The sequence below is a fragment of the Dasypus novemcinctus genome, chromosome 2 (genome assembly GCF_030445035.2).
Source record: "Dasypus novemcinctus isolate mDasNov1 chromosome 2, mDasNov1.1.hap2, whole genome shotgun sequence".
Lineage (NCBI taxonomy): Eukaryota > Metazoa > Chordata > Mammalia > Cingulata > Dasypodidae > Dasypus > Dasypus novemcinctus.
In genome coordinates this window covers 98,372,248-98,392,544 of record NC_080674.1, presented here as the reverse complement: position 1 = coordinate 98,392,544, position 20,297 = coordinate 98,372,248, and the positions used below count along the sequence as shown (strand labels likewise).

The window sequence follows — 20,297 nt, the reverse complement described above, 5'->3', positions numbered from 1 at the left end:
AAAAATTAGTACATTTTGAATTATAAGTGCTGTATATTACAAAAATAGCAAACATTTTGTGAATGATAAGGGATTATTTTCTTTTAATCCATTGCCATTTATACTTACCTTTTTCTTAAAGTATAATATACACCGAGAAAAGTACACAGCTTGTGAATTATCACAAAATCCGTTCATCTGTGTACCATCCAGATCAAGAATAAAACATGTATAATTTTAAAAATGTGATTTCATCAGTTGTAACAAATGTACCACACCAATGCAAGGTGTTAATAATAGGGTAGTAAATGGAAATCCCTGTCTTCTGTTCATGATCTGTAAACCCATGACCTTTCTAATAAAAAAAAAGTTTTAAAAAATTGGCCATCATTCCAGAGCCTCTTTTTTGCCCACTTATAGTCACTACCCCCTTCCATATAGGCAACTGCTATTTTGACTTCTAATAACAAATGGCTCATTGTTTGGACTTTATATGTTAAATCATACAATATACTCTTTTTGTCTTCTTTTGCTTATCATTATCTTTGTGTGATATATTCATTTATTGCCTCTAGCAGTTTTCTCACTTTCATTGCTGTATACTATTTCATTGATCAAATATATCACCATTTATTTATCCATTCTACTGATGATGGACATTTAGATTATTTCCAGTTTGGGGCTATTATGAATAAGGTCACTATGAATATTCTTGTACATATCTTTTGATGAAGTTGCTGGGTGGTAGAGTATGCATGTATTCACTTCTGGTAGATATTGCCAAACGGTTTTCCAAAAAGGTCTTAACAATTACATCATCCTAGCAGATTATTATAGAGTAAGTTGCTATATAGTGTATCATAGGAACACAGGCTCAGGCAGAACAGAAACTCAGCAAATGACCACTTTATTATTTACACAGCACAAAGGGTCCAAAAAAGCAAGGAGAGAGGTCCCATCAAAGTAGATGTTACCTCCATACAGCCTGTATCACTTCAGAGTCAAGGGACCCTGTACTGCCTAAGAGATGGGTATTTGTACATCCCGGGGGAAGGGGCCTGTACTAAACAAAACACATGTATCAAGCAACCTTTGTGCAGACTTCCTGCTCTGATAAGCAGCTAGGGCTGCTTATTCCAGGCTTTGGGTTCAATGTACAGTCAGTTCCATTAGACCTAACATCTCCACAAGGCTTCAAAATGGAAGCATATTAAAACATCTGCACACAGGGAAGGAATGAGGTAGGTGAGGGGTGGGAGATGGCCACTAGACATGGCTGTGATTTCCTTGCAATGATGAGTTCCAGTTGTTTACATTATCACTGACACCTAGTATTGTTAATCTTTTCTGTTTTAGCAATTCTTAGTATTGTGTTATTGTGGTTTTAACTTGCTTTTCTTTCATTCTTAAAGAGATTGAGCACAATCTCTTATTTTTATTGAACATCTGGGTTTCTTTTTTTGTGAATTCCTTTTAAAGGAATTTTTCTACTGGTAGTTGTCTTTTAATTGTTGATTCATACTTCTTTACATATTCTAGGTACATAGTTTTGTTGTATGTGGGGAGATTTCTTTTATTTTGTGGCTTCCCTTTTACTCTCTAGAGCATGTCTTTTAAAGCAGAAGTTAGTTTAAATGTAGTCCAATTTATCAATCTTTTCCTTCATGGTAAATGCTTTTTATGTCTGTTAAGGGAATCTTGACCTACTCGCTAGGTCATGAAAATATTCTCTGCTGTAGTTTAGGAGCTTTATTATTTCACCTTTTGGTTTTAGATTTATAATCCATATGGAATGGATTTTTGAGTTTGTTAAAAGGTGTCAAATATTCCTCCCACAGATATCCAATCAGCTATGCCCAACTTATTGGGAGAAAATGCTCTTTTCCTATCACCCCACATCACTCCCTTTGTCATAGTGTCCTTATATATATGTGTCTGTTTATAGACTCTTTGTTCTGTTAAGTTGGTCTATTTGTCTATTCTTGCACCAATTCAACACTGTATTCTTTACAGGAGCTTTATAATAAAGTCTTGATAGCTGGTAGAATAAATTTTCCTTCCAATCCATGAACATGGTATATCCCTCTACTTATTAAGGTCTCTAATTTTTCTTAATAATTGTTACAGTTTTTTGTTAGAGGTCTTGCATATTTATTGTTTATTGATAATATTGAAACACTCAATAATAAAGATTAAATTTTCCCTCATGATCTATATATTCAAATCAGTTCCAATTAAAATGTGGGCAAGTGTGTGTATGTATGTGTAAATTGACTAGCTGATTTTAAAATGTATATGAAAATGCTAATGGTCAGGAATAGCTAAGACATCCTTGAAGAAAAACAAAGTAGGAGAGCTTACTTTCTTTTTTTTTTTTTTGAGGTACTGGGACTGGGCATTGAACCTGGGACCTCATATGTGGGAAGCCAGTACTCAACCACCAAACCACATTAGCTTCTCTGAGTTGGTTTTATCATTTGTTTTGCTTGTTGTTTGTTTTTCCAGGAGGCACTGGGAGCCAAACCTAAGACCTCCCATGTGGGAGGTGGGCACTCAACTACTTGAGCCACACCCACTCCTGAGAACTTACTTTTAAACTTATTAAATCATAGCTTAAAAAATAACTGGTGAATAGAATATTTTGCATATTTTTGAAATGTGCACAGTGTTAAGTGTAAATCTAATGCAAAATTGACATTGAAACAAGCCAGGATGACAAATGCCCTGCAAAAAAAAATTGGTAGGATAAAATGGGCTAGTCTAAAACCAAAATTAAACTTAGAAAATTTTTCATCCACGCCGTGTAGCAGTGCTCCAAAATTTTTTCATCAAATGCAATGAATGTACCACACTAATGAAAGAAGTTGTTGATGTGGGAAAAGGGGGGGGGGTGTGAGGAGTGGGGCATGTGGGAATCTCCTATATTTTTTAATGTAACATTTTGTGTGATCTATGTATCTTTTAAAAGTAAATAAAAATATAAAATAAAAAGAAAGAAAAATTTTCAAAGACTTTTGAAATCATCCCACACATTTTGTCATGCTATAAACTTTATAAGTAGGTGATAGAAACAATTTTTGGTGACCTGATAATTGTTCACATATGCATCTAAGGCATAGGAGAGAAGGCAGGGTTGGGGATAGGATTTTGAAAGGAAATAACATATAAACTTGATTTAATGCTCTTTGAGTGGAACCATGTCAAGTGAATATAGTGATAAGGACAGAAATGTGAAAAAAAGCAACATTTAAGTCTAAGAAGGATTCCATGAAGGAGACAAGCAACAACCTGAAAAATAAGACATTCAGGAGAAACAGCATCAAGGAAATATTGAGGAGTGTGAGTGGTCGATTAAGATGAAGATCTAATAAGTGTCCTTTAGATCTAGTAGTAAAGATGTTGAGGTTAACCATCTATTTCAGTGCAGTGATGGGATAAGGAAGAGAGAAATTAGTAGCAGATTTCAGAGTGAATAGGAGATTATAAAATGAAAGCCATGAATGTAGACTCTGGTTTGACCAAGATTGCAATCAAAAGAGAAACATGGTCCCAGAGATTTTTAATTTTTTTCTTTTAGAATGGAAGATGTTAAGAGGGAAAGCCAAGCAAGAGTGAGAGATTGCAGAGAGGGAAGAAATGAGACAATGGTAGTATTTAAGTTAAAAGATCAAGAGTCCTCATCTTCTCAGATTGAAAGAGAGGTGGTTAGGGTAGGTGCAGATATAATTTTGTAGGCAAGGGAAGAGGGAATGAATCAATTAGGCAGGACTTTCTAACCATTTTTTTTATTATCATGTCATTCATAGAAAATGATCATAGTTCCCATAAATGGATGGGTCTCTTTGCAGTTGGAAGTGATGGATCTGAGGGTCTCTAGCTCTGAATTTTGATACATTAGGGTGCAAGTAACAAAATACCTGACAGTGGCTTAAGCAATAAAGACATTTAAATATCTCACTTAAATAGAAGTGTTAGGCAGTTTCCACATTTGTACAAGGAATCTACAATGTCATCAAGAACTCAGTCTTTCTGTCTTTCTCCTCTGCTATACTGTTGCTGTTTTATTGTCCCTAGGCTTGATGCTTCATGCTCAGGAATCACATTCATACCAGTGCTCAAAGTGGGAAGGAAGAAGGTGCATAGAGGCAAAAGTAAAGAAGTGCTCCCTTTTATCTGGGAGGAAAGACTTTTTCAAATATTCTTTCTGACCTTCTCTCCAGCAGACATCCTATTTTATCTCATTGGACAGAACAGGGTACAAGGCCCACATTTAACTGCAAGGAAATCCAGGAAAGCATCTGGTGTTTCCCTGCTCCTCAGTGTGAGGCAAGCAGGAGAGGAAGAGGCAGGAGGAAACTGAGGCTGTTCTAGCCAGAAGGTTTCAAACCTTTTTCTATTATACTCTTTAGGAAAACTTTCTATGTGGTTATAGTCCGTTATATCATCTTCAGGGAACTCTTCTGTAAAATAAGCTTATTTTAGGTCTTCTCAAATTTCACAAATTTTTATTCTCATTGCTTGCCTGAAATACTTGGCATTATCATTTTCATCATTGTAATTAGAAAGGATTTTCTAATGCTTCCATTAGTAAACAGTTACAGTTCTTAGCGATCCCAAAATCTTGAAATTGTTTTTCTCTGTATGTTTGATTTTGATACCATTCTTTCCATTCTCTTTAAAGTACTGAATGATTTTTTTTGGGGGGGGGAGTGGGTCACACTTTTGTTTAGAAATCACGAATCACTAGCTTTGCCAAAATACTTACATCCTTCCTATTGTACATACAGGAATAAGCGAAGTCTGGGGAGGGGGGAACAGAAACAAACAAACCTACTCAGACATTAACATGTTAACATGTTTAGGGACAAATTCCATCTCTCAGAAAATATTGCCTTTATTAAATCAGGAGAATAAAACTGTGAGACATCTAATAAATTGGGGGTGGGGGGAAGGTAAAGCACATTTCTATTTGAACATTCTATGCTTTAAATTTCTAAATTGTGGTATAATAAATTAAATTTAGAACAAGGAATAATTCTCTTGATGTTTATCACATGCCAGGGATTCCTGAAAGAAATTCTTTATTAGACTATGAAGATTAATAATTTTATGTTAACATTTAATATATCTTTTATGTGTTAATTTAGTAGTTTAAAAGGCAATCTTACTTATAATTTTTGTATTATTATATAGACAGTCTGCGTTAATGCTGTATTAGAGAAGGTAAAGAACATTTTCCAAGAGGAAGAGTCCATACGGCAAACCAGAGAAGAGAATGCAAATTTTAGAAAAGCGTTTTCCGAGCCGGTGCTTTCTGAGCCTATGTTTCCTGAAGATAAAATCACAGCAAAATCTTACAGGTCATTGCCAGAGAAGCCAGAAGATATTTCAGACTGCCCCATGCTTCCTGCTAATAAGTTGAGCAATAAGATACAAGTTTTACATTCTGTGTTTGACCAATCAACTGAGAAGAATGAATGAGCAAAACTGAGTGTAAATATCACTGATGAAATACCAGAGCTTAAGGGTTATCTGATGCTACATTTCATGACAAAGCTATGAGACTATTTTACATACTCTGAATACTCTGCTTTAAAAGGAGGGGGATTATTACTAAATGTCTTTCTCTAGCGTTTATATTCTACATACATGTAGAATACATGTATGACTAAATGATATTTCTCATGAACAAGAAAATTCACCTTTTGGTGTGTTAGACTTTGTGCTCTGGTTTACAATATGGACACTATAATAAAATTGTTTTTATTAAAGACCTGTTTTGAGTGTCTTACCTATTATTTATCTGGGAAGAAAACCCTATCAAATGCTTTCTTTTTCAGAGACAATAAATGAATACAGGCATACCTAAGAGATATTGTGGGTTCAGATCCAGACCACTACAGTAAATCAAATATCACAATAAAGGGAATCACACAAATTTTTTGGTTTCCCAGTGCATATAAAAGTTATGTTTACACTATACTGTAGTCTATTAAAGTGTGCCATAACATTGTGTCTAAAAAAGTATATACCCTAATTAAAAAGACTTTATTGCTAAAAAATGTTAACCATCACCTGAGACATAATCTTCTTGCAGGTGGAGGTCTTGCCTCAGTGTTAATGGCTGCTGACTGATCAAGGTGGTGTTTGCTGAAGGCTGGAGTAGCTGTAGCAATTTCTTAAAATAAGACAAAAATGAAGTTTGCTGCATAGGTTGACTCTCCCTTTCAGAAAAGATTTCTCTGCAGCATGTGATGTTGTTTGATAGGATTTTACCCATAGTAGAACTTCTTTCAAAATTGTAGTAGTCCTCTCAACTCTGCTGCTGCTTTAACAACTCAGGTCATGTAATATTCTAAATCCTTTGTTGTCATTTCAACAATGTTCACATTATCTTCACCAGATTGCAGCAATTCAGTTACATCTTCAGGCTCCACTTCTGATTCCAGTTCTCTTGCTATATCCACCATCTCTGCTATGACTTCCTCCACTGAAGTCTTGGACCCTTCTAAGTCATCCATGAGGGCTGGAATCAACTTCTCCCAAACTTCTGTGAATGTTGATATTTTGAACTCTTCCCATGAATCACAATGTTCTTAATGGCATCTAGAATGGTGAATCCTTTCCAGATGGTTTTCAATTTACTTTGCCCAAATCCATAGAGAAATCACTATCTATGGCAGCTATAGCTTTACAAAATGATTTCTTAAATAAGACTTGAAAATTGAAATTACTCCTTGATCTATAAAGTGGATGTTGTGTTAGCAGGCATGAAAACAACATCTCATTATACATCTCCATAGAAGCTCTTGGGTAACCAGATGCATTGTCAATGAGCAGTAACCTTTTGAAAGGAATCTTTCAACCAAGCAATGGTTCTCGACAGGGCATGAAATACTCAGTCAAATCATGTTGTAAATATATGTGCTGTCATCCAGGCTTTGTTGTTCCATTTCTAGAGCACTAGCACAGTGGATTTAACTTAATTCTTAGGGGCCTGAGAATTTTCAGAATGGTAAATTGGCTTCAACTTCAAGCTACCAGCTGCATTAGCCCCTAACTAGAGTGTTGGCCTGCTCTTTGAAACTTTGAAGCCAGGCATTGACTTCTTCTTTCTAGCTAGGAAAGTCCTATATGGCATCTTCTTTCGATCTAAGGCTATTTTGCATACATTGAAAATCTGTTGTTTAGTGTAGCCACCTTCATCAACATATTGACTAGATCTGCCAGCTAACTTGCTGTAGCTTCTATATCAGCACTTGTTTCGCCTTGAACTTTTATGTTATGGAGGTGGCTTCTTTCCTTAAACTTCATAAACCAACCTCTGCTAGTTTCAACCTTTTCTTCAGCATCTTCCTCACCTCTCTGCCTTTGTAGAATTGAGAGAGCTAGGGCCTTGCTCTGGACTAGGCTTTGACTTAAAGGAATGTTGTGGCTAGTTTGATTTTCTATCCAGACCACTAAAACTTTCTCCATATCAGCAATAAGGCTGTTTTGCTTATCATTCATGTTTTCACTGGAGTAGAACTTTTAATTTCCTTTAAGAACTTTTCCTTTGTATTCACAATTTGACTAACTGGCACATGAGGCCTAGCTTTTGGCCTATCTTGGCTTTCAACATGCCTTCCTCACTAAACTTAATCATTTCTAGCTTTTGATTTCAAGTGTTCCTTTCATCTGAACACTTAGAGGCCATTGTTGGGGTTATTAATTGGCCTAATTTTAATATTGTTATGTCTCAGTGATTAGAGAGGCATGAAGAGAAGGAGAGAGATGGGGGAATGGCCAGTCAGTGGAGCAGTCAGAACACACACAACATATATCAATTAGGTTTACCATCTTATATGGGCACAGTTCATACTGCCCCAAAACAATTACAATAGTAACATCAAAGATCACTGATCACAGATCACCATAACAGATATAATGAAAAAGTTTGAAATACTGAGCAAATTACCAAAATGTGGCACAGAGACATGAAGTGAGCATATGCTGTTGGAGAAAAGGTACAATAGATTTACTCTTGATGCAGGGTTGCCACAAACCTCCAATTTGTAAAATATGTAATTATCAGCAAAGCACCAAAGAAACACAATAAAATAAGGTATGCCTGTATTTTTTTATCTGCAGGCTGTGAGTTGAGTATGCCAATTTATTATGAATTCTTAAATACTTGACTATAAAGAAATGAATAATGGTCTTGCAATCCAGATATGTCACAAATTTATAAAACATAAAATACTAGGTACAAATCTAATTAGAAGAATTCTGCATACAAGGACAGGACATGCCATGCCATGCCTTTTTTTAATTTCCAGATTTAGAGAAACAAATTTAGGACCAGAAATCCAGTCCATATTACTCATTATTGCCACTAGATGCTGAGAAAAAAATGCTTCAGTAATAGGCCCTGCAAATAAGGACCAGTTTTTGCCTGGAGGAGGTTCTACAGTTTCTTCTATGTACCCTAAATTCTGGATATGTGTTATGACCTATCATATCACTAGAGGATTAGCACCTGATATACCAGGCTAAGATGCACCTATCCCAGGTTGGTACATTTCCTGTACCTGGTAAGTAGCTGCCATAAACAGTATTTATAAAAACCCCAAGCTTGCCTCATTAGTAGTCTGAGAAATGAGTAGCACATATTGTAATCCCTCATGCTACCGATATGCTAACAGATGAGAAAATGTAATGAGATGTAAGATTGGGTTAAGCAGAGTCTTTATGATACATATCTTATTCACTTACTATTACATGTTTACAGGAACCAAGGGAGAGTCCAGGTGGGCCCCCTTAGAATGTTTAAGTATTAGGTTTGGAGTCTTAATTCAATCCTACGTACCACTCAAATTACTCTGCTTTGAGACTAGATTTCAATCTTAACAGCCCTCTTGCACTCTGGAGTCATCTCTATACCCCAGGCTTTTCTGGTCCCACTTACTCTTCAGCTCCTATTCTAGCAAGTGCTGTTCAGTCCCATGTGACCACAACTAGTATGGTGTGAGCACCAGGCAACCAGAAGAGCACTGGCCATAAATAACAAGGCATGGTAAAACCAGGGTCAATCACCTGAACATCAACCCTGCCAACGAACTCAGCAGAAAGGACTCTGAGAAAACAAGACACTAGCTCTTATCTCGCTAACATTTATGTGAAATATTTAATCGTGCATACAACTACAAAATTCTCTTTAAAAAACTAACTGAAAATTTCACATAGGCATTTAAAGCACTTTGGCTCTTACGGCTTGGCAGCAGCTGTGTGTGGCTTCCTTATTTCTAGCCTGTGTGCCTTACTGGAAAGAAATTGAGCCAAGGTCTTGGCTTTTTACATTGATAAGTTTTTTTATTTTCAACTAACATATAAATTGTTCCAATTTTTAGAGGCAAGTTTTGAGATTCAAAAGTCTGCTTTAAGTGAAAATTGTACAATTAAGATTAGAGAATTTCAATGTATTTATAGTTTACCTGAAAAAAAAAATCATATAGGGTAAGTAGGAAATGTGTGGTGGTAAAGATAAAATAATAATGTTGATAATTGTTGAAGTTGGATGGTGTATATACATGCGGTTTCATCATACTATTATGTTTACTTTGTACATATTTAAGTTTTTCCAGAATAGAGTATATTACACTAAATAAGGATTCTTCCCAGATAACTTTAAATTGTTTCTACTAGATCTTGCCTTATATCTTTTATTCATTATGGATCCTACAAATTATTTTCTTCCTTCTTAAATTTCCTTTCCAAATTATTTTCATCCTCCTTAAACTGAACAATCCGAAATTATAACCCTCAGATTCCAATCAGAGATTTGAAGAAATGTAATCTATAAATCCTGATGATAATCTATCATATACTAAATATATATGGGTTTAAATCTCTTAGATTTATGATTTTTAAAAATAAGTAATAATTGTATCTATGTTGGAAAAATTATCTTTGGTATTGAAGCAGAGTTATTCTAAAGTTATTTTCAAAGCATATACAATTTTTTTATTGCCATATTTTTTTTTATCAGAAAGAACTCTGAATTACTTTGAAATTTCCAGTAGCATAAAAGTCAGAGTCACACTTAAAAGGTTCTTTAGAAAGAGTCACATAAATATTCCCATTGTCCACTGTCACTGTATGAATCCTTTGTTTTATTCCTTTGGAGCACCACTTGGGTTTTGCTGATGGATCTTTAGGGTTTATAGACTGATAGAGTCCTTCTCCTGTTGCCAAAGTAATTTTGTATTTATGCCAGGGACAAACAATACAAGATCGTCCATCAAAATCCTAGGGAAGAAAATAATTGATTTAATATTCTGACTTTTAAAACATTCATGATAAACATCCAACTTAGCAGATCTATTGTAAAAGAACCACAAAGAACAGCCTAGCGTTTCCTCCCATTTACAAATTATTCAGCATAAGGCAGAACCTAATCTCAGCACAGTCATCAAGTTCTGTTTTGCAGTTGATTAGAAACTCCATGGGTTAGAGCTCTATCAGAAGATGACTTGCTTGGCCACTTTACCATGTGACTGCATTTGTGCCTTCAACTATTAGATGTTAATGTGGCTTCCTTGTTAGAAATGGGGCAAAGGCTTCAAGGGGTTCTAAAGAAATTTTCACTAGCTGCTGGAAGAAATTGAAAGCTTCAGATATAAATTCAAGAGGGGTTATTACAGATATGAGTATATTAATTGAAGAGCAATTTTTGATTCAAAGTAAGTCATCTCCCAACTTTTTGAGTGTTTTGTCTTAAAGCAGTGCTGCTCAAACTTTAAGGAGCATGAGAGTCACCCGGGTCCTGTGAAAATGAACACAGTGATTCAGTTGGCTTAGGGTGGGGCCCAAGAGTCTGCATGTCTAACAAGCTCCAAGATGACACTGATGTTGCTGGTCTGTAGACCACACTTTGACTAGCAAGGACTTAAAACTCTCATTATGGACTGAAACTGAGGGAAATTCTTCCATAACATTATCATCACTGGTTGCTTACATTTCTCCTGTGCACTAGAAGAAAACCATCAGCAAACATTCGTATGCATTTAAACACATGTCTTTAACATGAGGACAGATGTTAAACCAGGTAGAAATCAAGGGTGGAAAGAATGGAAAGCTAAGTTCAAGCTTGTTCTTTGCACCAGGCAGTGATAGATAACCATCAGTCTCATGAATGAGAAAGCAAGAAATTAGACAGCTTTGCAATGCAAGGTAGCAAGGCAGTTTCCCCATCCCTCCTTAGTTAAGCCTTCAAAGTATGATTTTCTCTAAATATATATTTGAATTACTTTATCAAAGTAATATACACTCACACTCCATGCAATAAGTGTATAAAGTAAAGTGAACATTATTTTTGACAAAAAAATGGAATCTCGTCAGACTTATTTACAACTTGCTTCTTTCACTCAAAAATATGTTAATGTCCCTCCATACCAACACATACAGGTCTATGCTTCATTAATTAATTTCATGGTTGCACAGTGTTCCACAGCATGGCTGTATCAGACTTTAACCAATTTCCTAATAAAACATTAGGTTGCCTCCAATTTTTCATTATAATAAATAATGCTGCAATGAACCTTGCATATATGTGTGTTTGTGTACATTTAAGCATTTTCACAATATCTGTACAATATATATCTCAAAGTATAATTGCTGTCAAAGGAAATGCATATTTTTCATATTTATCTGTGGAATGGTAGGGTTGTGAATTCCTAGAATATTGGCAATCATATTGAAAGCCTTAAAATACACTTCAAACCCAAATATAAATTATTTTTGAATAAGGAATCAAAACTACAGTGAAATACCATTTTACATGCACTAGAATGGGTACTATTTAAGAATGGAAAATACGTTGGTAAGGATGTAGAGAAACAGGAAATTTCATACATTGTTGGTGGGAATGTGAAGTGGTGTCACTGCTGTAAAAAACAGTTTGGCAGATACTCAGAAAGTTAAGTATAGAATTACCACATGACCTGGCAATCCCACTGTAAGATATACCCTAAAAATTTGTAAGCAGGGACTTGAACAGATATTTGCATACCAATGTTCATAGAAGCATTATTCACATTGCCAAAATGAAGCAGCCAAAGTGTCCATCAATAGAAAAATGGATAAACAAAATATGGTATATACGTGGGATATTTATTCAACCATAAAGGGAATAAAGCCCTGAAAAATATGACAACATGGATGAACCTTGAAGAAATCATGTTAAGTGAAATAAACCAGACACAAAAGGACAAATATTGTATGACCTCACTGATATGAAATAATTAGAATAAGCAAACTCATACAGTCAAAATCTAGGTTAGTTGGGACAGGGTGGGGTTAGGGAATGGGGAGTTAATGCTTAAATTGTAGAGTTTCTATTTTGGTTGATTGTAAAGTTTTGGCAACGGATGATGGTACGTTAGTACAACATTGTGAATGTATTTAACACCACTAAATGGGAAATTTTATATTGTATATGTTACCAGAATAAAAGTTTTTAAAACCCATAAAACTGTACAATACAAAGGGTAAATGAACCACAATGTAAACTTTGGGTGATAGTTAATAATATGGTTAATTTGTTTCATCAATTGTAAAAAAGGAATTACACTACTGCAAAGTATTAATAGAGAAAACTCTGTACTTTATGCATGATTTTTCTGTAAACCTACAACTGCTTTAGTAAAAAAAATAGAAAAGGGAAACATCTGGATTTTTGTTGAGAATAGATTTAATTTACATACCTCTATTTCTCCCAAATGTAAAGGTCCTCCTGAATCTGAAAAGGAAATGAATGTTATGTCTGGTTAGTATAAAATCGATAGTTTTGTAGTTTGTAAATAAATACAAAGTTTATAAAAGGAAAAAATCTTACGGTAACAACGAATGTCCATAGCATGATATTCTCCTTTGTGATAGAAAATGACCACTTCCCTATCATGCACAACAGCTGTCATTCTCTCAGATTTTTTAACGTCATCTTCTCTGCCAATACACACAGGAGAATATTCCTTCTTTTCAGGATCTTGTACAGAGTCATTAAGATCCATGCTAGTTAAATAAAATAAAATGAAAAGGAAAAAATTGCAAGAGGACTTCGCTCATTTGGCTAAAACTTGGCTCACAGAGATAATTATATTTTTAAAAAGTTCTGATTTCTCTAAAATAATGAGATATTTTTCTGTAGGTATATAAAATAAAACATACACGCACATATACTCAACTTCTTCAAAAGGAGTACTTGGACCTTGGTATACCTAGCTTAGAATGGTTACAAGCTATGGACCTAATCTCCTCCCACCAAGGAAACTTTTTTACATACAAATGTCAACAGGCTTTGGGTCTTCTGCAGGGAATTTTCCTGCTGGTGTCATTAAATATTTATTGAATCCTGTATAACTGGTTGGGCTCATATGTTCAGAGGAAAAGAGCATAGCTCATCTGAAAAATAAGTTTATAAAGTAGAAACATTATTATTCAGGGAATAAAACCTCTATGTGAGTCGTTAGGTACATGTTTTAGAACACAGGTTCTTAAACCAGGGATCCATGGAATCCCAAGGGTTCCGTAGAAGGATTTTAGGGGGTCTGAGAGCATGAATTGAAAAAAACGAACTTATTATCATTATTTTCTGACTCTGACTGAAATCTCGCATTTCCTTCACTTTTGAATGTATGCAATAAATTACAATAGCATTCATTTCATGTCATATTAACAGTTGTTGCACAGTTTTGAAATCCTTGGAAAGTTGTAAAATGTAATTTTGAATAATCCTAAAGTTTGATTTAAAGACATGTCAATGTTGAGTGTCATAAAACTATCTGCCGCTACTCTGAGAAGGGGTCCATGGTTTTCATCTGACTGGCAAAGGGGTCCATGGAACAAAAAAGATTAAGAACCTCTGTTTTAGAAAGAAGGAATTTATAGGCCTCTACTTTGAGAATGGTAGTTCAGAACCATATAGAACACATACTATCATTAGATATCATGTATAAGCCTGAGATCTAAACCTGAAGTAGGTAGAGGGGTGTGTGTGTGTGTGTGTGTGTGTGTGTGTGTGCGCGCGCACGCGCGCGTGTGTGTGTGTGTAGACGGGGAGAGGCAGGGGCTTTGAATTCAAGGAATAAAGGAAAGCATCATGCAAATCAAGCTTTGGAAGTAATAGGATGTATCCATTTTTTTTTTCACATTTCTAGTTGTCTCTTAAAACTTTGTTAAAAACAGTTTTTCTCGTAATAACATATACGAGGCAGGTTAGTATAGTGAAAGGGGGAAGGTGGCTAGCCCAGCAGACAACATGCTGGCAGACAACATGGCCAACAGACCACATGGCTGTGAGAACTGCCTGGAAGCCTCCTGAGGGATCCTGCATGACTCTGGAATGAGAACCTCATTTGGAACAAGAATCTCATTTGGAATGAGAATCCTATTTGGGGTCAAGGGAAAGCCCCGGATATCCTCAAAAGGCTTCACCACTGGCCCCTGGAAAAATGATAAGTGGGGCAAGCAATCAGAACAGCAAACAGACTTTAAAAATTCCTAACCTAGGGTCCCACACAAGCAACTCATCCTGAAGTAGGCCTGTGGTCCGTGCCTAGACCTTGTACTTTTCTCATTTTCTTGTTTCTTAATGAACTCTTTAATCCCTTTCCCACCCTATGGCATGTCCTTAAATGCTTTTTTGCAACATAAGCCAAGAACCCAGAAGCCCAGAAACCAAAGCCATCCAATAACATATATAACTCAAAAGTTTCCCTTTTAACGACTTTCAAGTGTGCAATTCAGTGGTATTAATTACATTCACAATATTGTGCTACCAGCACTAACATCCCATCACCAATTTTTCATTACCTCAAACAGGAACTCTGCATCCATTAAGCAATAAAATCCTTTTTCCCTTATCCTCACACACTGGTAGCCTGTAATCTACTATTTCTATGAATTTGCATATTCCAGATATTTCATATAAGTGAGGTCAGATAATGTCTGTCTTTTTGTGTCTGGTTTATTTCACTCAAACATGAGGGATGTCAAATTTTTCATATGAAGTTTGCATTGTTAATCTTCGTTCTAACCTACTTACTACTGGAAAAATAATACACATGCTTTTTATTTTTAAAAAGCAATTATTTCATAATAAAAAAGCAAGTGTGCTTGCGTATGTGTGTGTTTTAAAGGAAAGACAAAGAACAACCATGGCCATGTTTTTCTGGGTTAGCCATGGCTGAGGAGGCTGAGATATTGTGTCTCTAAATAGTCATCAGGTTTTACTTGATTTTGGCAGCTACCCAAAGTATACAAAAGTGCACAGGTGGCAGTTTTTACTTCCACTGTGTTGGACATGCAGCTTATCTTATTTTGTGTAGAACAGAGCAGTAATAATGATAAGAATGAGAACTGAAAGGGAAATAGGCTGAAGAAAAAGGAAGAAATGTGGAATTCACAACACATAAAATGAACATAGGATTAAAACCCACAATATATGAATAACTATAAATAATGCAAAATAACTATACAAACAATGGCCAACAATTACTTGCAAAGAGCAATCTCAATAGTAGGAAAATGCAAAGTAAATACAAAGCAAAGCCACAAATGGAATATTATTTTCCACCCCCAGATTGGCAAAAAATTCTATCATGTATTGGTGAGGACATGGAGCAACTGCTAGCGATTATATACATCAGTGCTACCATAATTTGACATTACCTAGTAAAGTTGAACATCTTCATAATTTAACAATCCCACTTTAGGTAGATTCCATAGAGAAACATACATAGGTACACCAGAAGAAATGCACAAAAATAATTATAACTGAAAAAGATGGGAAATAACTAAAAGATGCATGAACAGTAGACTGAATAATCTGTATATGTTCATTCATTGGGATGCTGTATAGCAGAGGAAAATCTATGGCCACATCAAAGTGCATTAATTTTTTAAATGTAATTTTAAAAAAACAATTCAGTGTGTTTCCATTTTTATGAAGTGTAAAAACAGGCAAAACCAAACAATATATTATTCATGAATAAATATATATATAGGGCAATTCTATAGAGAAGAGCAAAGGGATAATAAACATATATTTACATCTCCAAATACTACATTTAATTCTTATACTTACTCTTTTCAATGCTCAAGTTTATCCCACTCTGTATTTATATAGTGAATGGCCCAAATCCCAAGAAAGATGAGGATAAAATAGCACTTTCTATCTGCACAGAATGTGCCTTGCATAGATCATGATTGAACTGCTTGTGAATTTTGTACAGCTCATTTAAAAACTTGGCACTAGAGGAGGGAGGAAGTAAGTGAATAGTTCTTTTTTTCTGGGCAAAAACTAGAAAAGAAATATTAGGATCAAGGAGGTAACAAAATACATGAGATGTGGACTACCATCAAAAGTTAATTCTTCCCTTTCTCTGAAAGAAATGAGTTTCAATGACAGTCCTTTAAATTTCGGTCATTTCAACCTTGCCTTCAACCAGGAAAAACTGTAATGAACTATGTGAAGGTGGATAAGAAATAAGCAGAGAAGACTGGGACTAAACGATAAAAGTTTCAGAGAACTATGATTACAGCCTTGCATTTTGCTTAGGAAAGTATTAGTTTGTCCTTCAAATAATTGTTTCCTCTATGTATCATAAATGTTACTATTTATTTATGATATCTGGTGACATTTTATATTTAACATTCATATTATTCTTAATTAAATGTTATGACTATAATGGTCTATTCAGACAACAGTAATAGAGTCCATGAGACTGTTCACCTTAATTACTGTAACTTGGACACACATGTACTCCCACACATTTCCTCTATTTTGAGTCTACTTTAAGAAAATAGGATCATAACTGAATCAAAGAAAGTGAAAAATTAAACGACTCATCCAGTTTGGGGACTAGATGAAGAAAATTTCCTGTTGAAAAATACAGCCATTTTGTTCCACAATTCTATTCAATAAATTTTTGCCCTGTGCCTAAAGTTAGGTTTTTATAGGTGCTACGTCCATATAAAATAGCAAATCAGCAAAATGGATTCCAAGGCTCAATTAGATACCCTTTGGACATAAGGAATACATTGTTTGAATTTTAAAAGACTAAAATTACATTTCCACCAGACACTAGAGCTATATATAAATATAAAGTAGGACACAACTTGAGCATTGAAAAGAGTAAGTATAAGAATTAAATGTAGTATTTGGAGACATATATATATATGTTTATTATCCCTTTGCTTTTCTCTATAGATTTGCCCTATATATATATTTATTCATGAATAATATATTGTTTGGTTTTGCTTGTTTTTACACTTCATAAAAATGGAAACACACTGAATTGTTTTTTTAAAATTACATTTAAAAAATTAATGCACTTTGATGTGGCCATAGATCTTCCTCTGCTATACAGTATCCCAATGAATGAACATATACATGAACATGACCCAAATCCCAGGAAAGGATCCATGACCTTGAATTTAAATATTTTTAAAAAAACATTATTCTTGTGGCAACGTTTTGGTGTGGGAGTAATATATTTATTAAATAATATACAATATAGTGTCGACTTAGTAAGGGCTCTGTGCAACAAAAAAGGTTAAGAAACCCGGCACTAGAGACAAAAAAGACAGATCAAAGTAGGAAAATTAAAGGTACTTACTGGTTTCTCTTCTTGAGCCCTAAGGTACCTTCCTACCTCTGGGGGCTTGGTGTACACATTATCAGCATGCTTAGTTCCAGGGTGACGCCCTTGCTTTTCGCGTCAGGGAAGAGAAATGCCTTCCCTAGTAGTGTCCTATATTGTTAGATGACAGAATAGTAATAGACGAAAGTAGTTTCTTCAGTGAGGGTCTACTGCTTGGGCACTATGCATGTATTAGCTCATTAATCCTCACAAAACTGCGAAGGAGTACGAATTATACTTATTTTCCAGATAAGATTAAAAAGCTTGCCAAAATTCACAAGGTGGTAGGCTCAGAATTCAAAACCAAATCCTATGAGTCTACATTTGCCGAGCATTGATACATATACCCTAATATTTCATCTAGGTAGCATCCGCGGATTTATAAAAAACTCATGGCAAGTACACTATCTTCAAGGCACAAAAACCTTTTAGCAAAGCAATGGTACATATATATATATATATATATATATATAACCTTTTAGCAAAGCAATGGTATATATATATATAAACTGCACCAAAGACAATGGTCTTGAATTTTTTTTTTTTAAATTTCGGCACGCTAATGTGCCAAAAAAAATGTTTAAAATTGAATTCTTGCCAACTAACTTAAAGTCACGAGCTGCTCTGAAATTCGCTACCGTCCTGCGACATCAGAGATTCATGAACGGGTTTGAATCCCACTTAGCATCTTACTAGCAGCGTGATTCCCTGTGAGCTGCTTAAGCGTCCTCTGTGGCAGTTTCCTCCTTTGTAAGAAAGGCACAAGGAGTGCACCTGCCACATAGGGATGTGGTGAATAAATGTTTTAATATATAAGTATTCAGAGCAGGGCCTGGGGGTGGGAAACGCACAAATAATGTGTCACATCTAAGCTCCTTCCAGCTCAGAGTTCCATCTAGGCCGGGGATTCTTAACAAGGGGTCCCTGAGCTTGAATTGAAATTCAAAACATTCTCGTGGGGGTGTGTTGGTGCAGGTGTGGTAGTTACAAAAAAATACACAGTATAGTGTGAACTTAGCAAGGAGCCCATGGAAAAAGATTAAAAGATTAAAAGGCTGTATTTAACCTTTAAGTAAAAACCGTCTGCAACTATGGGGTCTTTCAACTGCAGATTTGGGAGGGCAAATACCTAGGATGGAAGGGGCTGCAAAAATCCTGGAGCAGTTTTTACACTTTAGAGTGCAGATGTCAGGAAAGCTGGTCCACGGCGAAAACCAGATTGTTCAAAGTGCACAAGCTCGGTGGGTCACGCTGTGACGGGCGGAAGGAACCCTGCCCGGTTGGAGAGTGCGTGGTGGTTAAACATTAACGAACGCCGAAGTCAGGCCCGGTAGGGCTGCGAACCAGCGCCACACACCACCCGCCTCCGCCAGCTGCCAAGGGCGGCCGCCGGAAGCCCGCGGCCAGCCGCAGGGCCTGGACGGAAACAGCGGCCCAACGAGCCCCGCCCCACCCGGCCGCCCACCGCCACGCGGAAGAACGAAACTTACGGAGACGCGTACCTTGCCCCGCCTCCACGGCACCGGCCCTGCGCAAACAGCGCGTGCTGCGACTGCGCGCGCCGAGGCGCAGGGCCGGTGAGCGGAGCCTCGGCGGGGCGGGGCGAGGCCTCCCACGTGACCCGAGGGCCCTCCCTCCCTCCCTCCCCCGGAGGGCGCCTACAAGCCTGTCGGCTGGAGCTCGGAGTCAGGGAGCACCCGGCAGCGACGCTCCGCCAGGGCTTCGGAACTGTCAGACCTAGTTTTTTGTTTGATAAATGTGGACGGCATCGTTTTATTTTATTTTATGGTTTTCTATCTCACCACATTATCTAAATGTTAACTGTACCCAGCGATCTCAGTTTTAGAAATTTACTCTACAAAAATATTTGCAAATGTTTGTTACAATATATGTGATCTATGTATATGGATGCTTGTTGCAACGGAAGAAAGAGATAGGCAAAGTACTCATCAATAGAGGACTGGATAAATAAAATATAGTGTAGACATATGAATTAACTTTGTAGCTGTGTAATCAAAGGTCAGATTTCATAAAGTAATGAATGTTAAAAGGTAAAATAGAATACTATGTGTAGTGTGCTCTCTTTAGTGTAAATAAAAAGCATCTCTGGAGATACAAATATGTAGGTATATAAACTTTTCTAAAAAAGAAATCACAAGAAACTTAACTGGTTGATTTGGGAGAGGAAGAGTTTTCATGTTTTCACTTTCATTTCTTGAACCTTGTGTTTTCTTTATTAGTAAGATGTCGACGGGGGCTATATGGTCAAATTATAAACAACTTTTGCTTTCTTCTTCATAGCTTTGAATTAAAAAACAAAAACCTCATACTTGTGTGCAGAAAGCTAGATAAGTGTGATAGGTTTTTCAAAATGTCCTTGACTCATTATCATATAGTGCAGTGATTCTTATACCTCAGAGTCAATTGGAAATGACTCTTTGGAGATAGGAACCAGGGATTTTTTTTTTTTTTTTAATTTCCCAATTGATTCCAAAATGAAGCCAAGTTTGAGCACCTTGGCTACAAAGTAATTCACATGTCTGTTTCCAGAAGAATCTGGGCCTCATCTGGGACATACCACCTCAGGGGTGCAGGTAGGGCATCTTTAACAATCCTTGCTGGCATTTGTGTGTTCTA

General features: G+C 36.1%; 2 protein-coding genes and 1 pseudogene across 10 annotated transcripts in view; 1 reads left to right on the top strand and 2 right to left on the bottom strand.

Moving 5' to 3' along the window:
- SPATA9 (spermatogenesis associated 9) overlaps nt 1-5,752 on the top strand; it is a 30,930-nt gene extending 25,178 nt beyond the window's left edge. For all 4 annotated transcript variants that reach the window (XM_058276338.1, XM_004470652.2, XM_058276331.2 and 1 more), the window contains one exon: nt 5,173-5,752. In XM_058276338.1, coding sequence (XP_058132321.1) covers nt 5,173-5,460 — 288 coding nt within the window. In that variant the 3' untranslated portion in view covers nt 5,461-5,752. The remainder of the gene's footprint in view (nt 1-5,172) is intronic.
- Nucleotides 4,856-7,675, bottom strand: LOC139436851 (tigger transposable element-derived protein 1-like; annotated as a pseudogene).
- On the bottom strand, nt 4,856-19,251 carry RFESD (Rieske Fe-S domain containing). Of its 6 annotated transcripts, none has more exons than XM_058276349.1 (5): nt 19,163-19,251; nt 17,637-17,771; nt 12,854-13,029; nt 12,723-12,757; nt 4,856-10,266 (listed from the first exon to the last, which is right to left on the bottom strand). In XM_058276349.1, the coding sequence occupies exons 3-5, from the start codon at nt 13,026-13,028 to the stop codon at nt 10,003-10,005; spliced, it is 474 nt and encodes a 157-aa protein (XP_058132332.1). In that variant the 5' UTR covers nt 13,029; nt 17,637-17,771; nt 19,163-19,251; the 3' UTR covers nt 4,856-10,002. The 6 variants fall into 6 exon arrangements, with proteins under 6 accessions (XP_058132332.1, XP_058132337.1, XP_058132327.1 ...); XM_058276354.2 differs by having other exon boundaries at nt 19,151-19,234; XM_058276344.2 differs by lacking the exon at nt 19,163-19,251 and adding an exon at nt 18,790-19,061.
- Between the last annotated feature and the right edge of the window lie 1,046 nt (nt 19,252-20,297).

Excerpts from the sequence above, each read along its gene's own strand:
- RFESD (XM_058276349.1), bottom strand. The coding sequence starts at position 13,028 with ATGGATCTTAATGACTCTGTACAAGATCCTGAAAAGAAGGAATATTCT. Across the intron at positions 12,758-12,853 it reads TATGGACATTCGTTGTTACC|ATTCAGGAGGACCTTTACAT; the intron begins GTAAGATTTTTT and ends TTTCCTTTTCAG. Across the intron at positions 10,267-12,722 it reads TACATTTGGGAGAAATAGAG|GATTTTGATGGACGATCTTG; the intron begins GTATGTAAATTA and ends TTTCTTCCCTAG.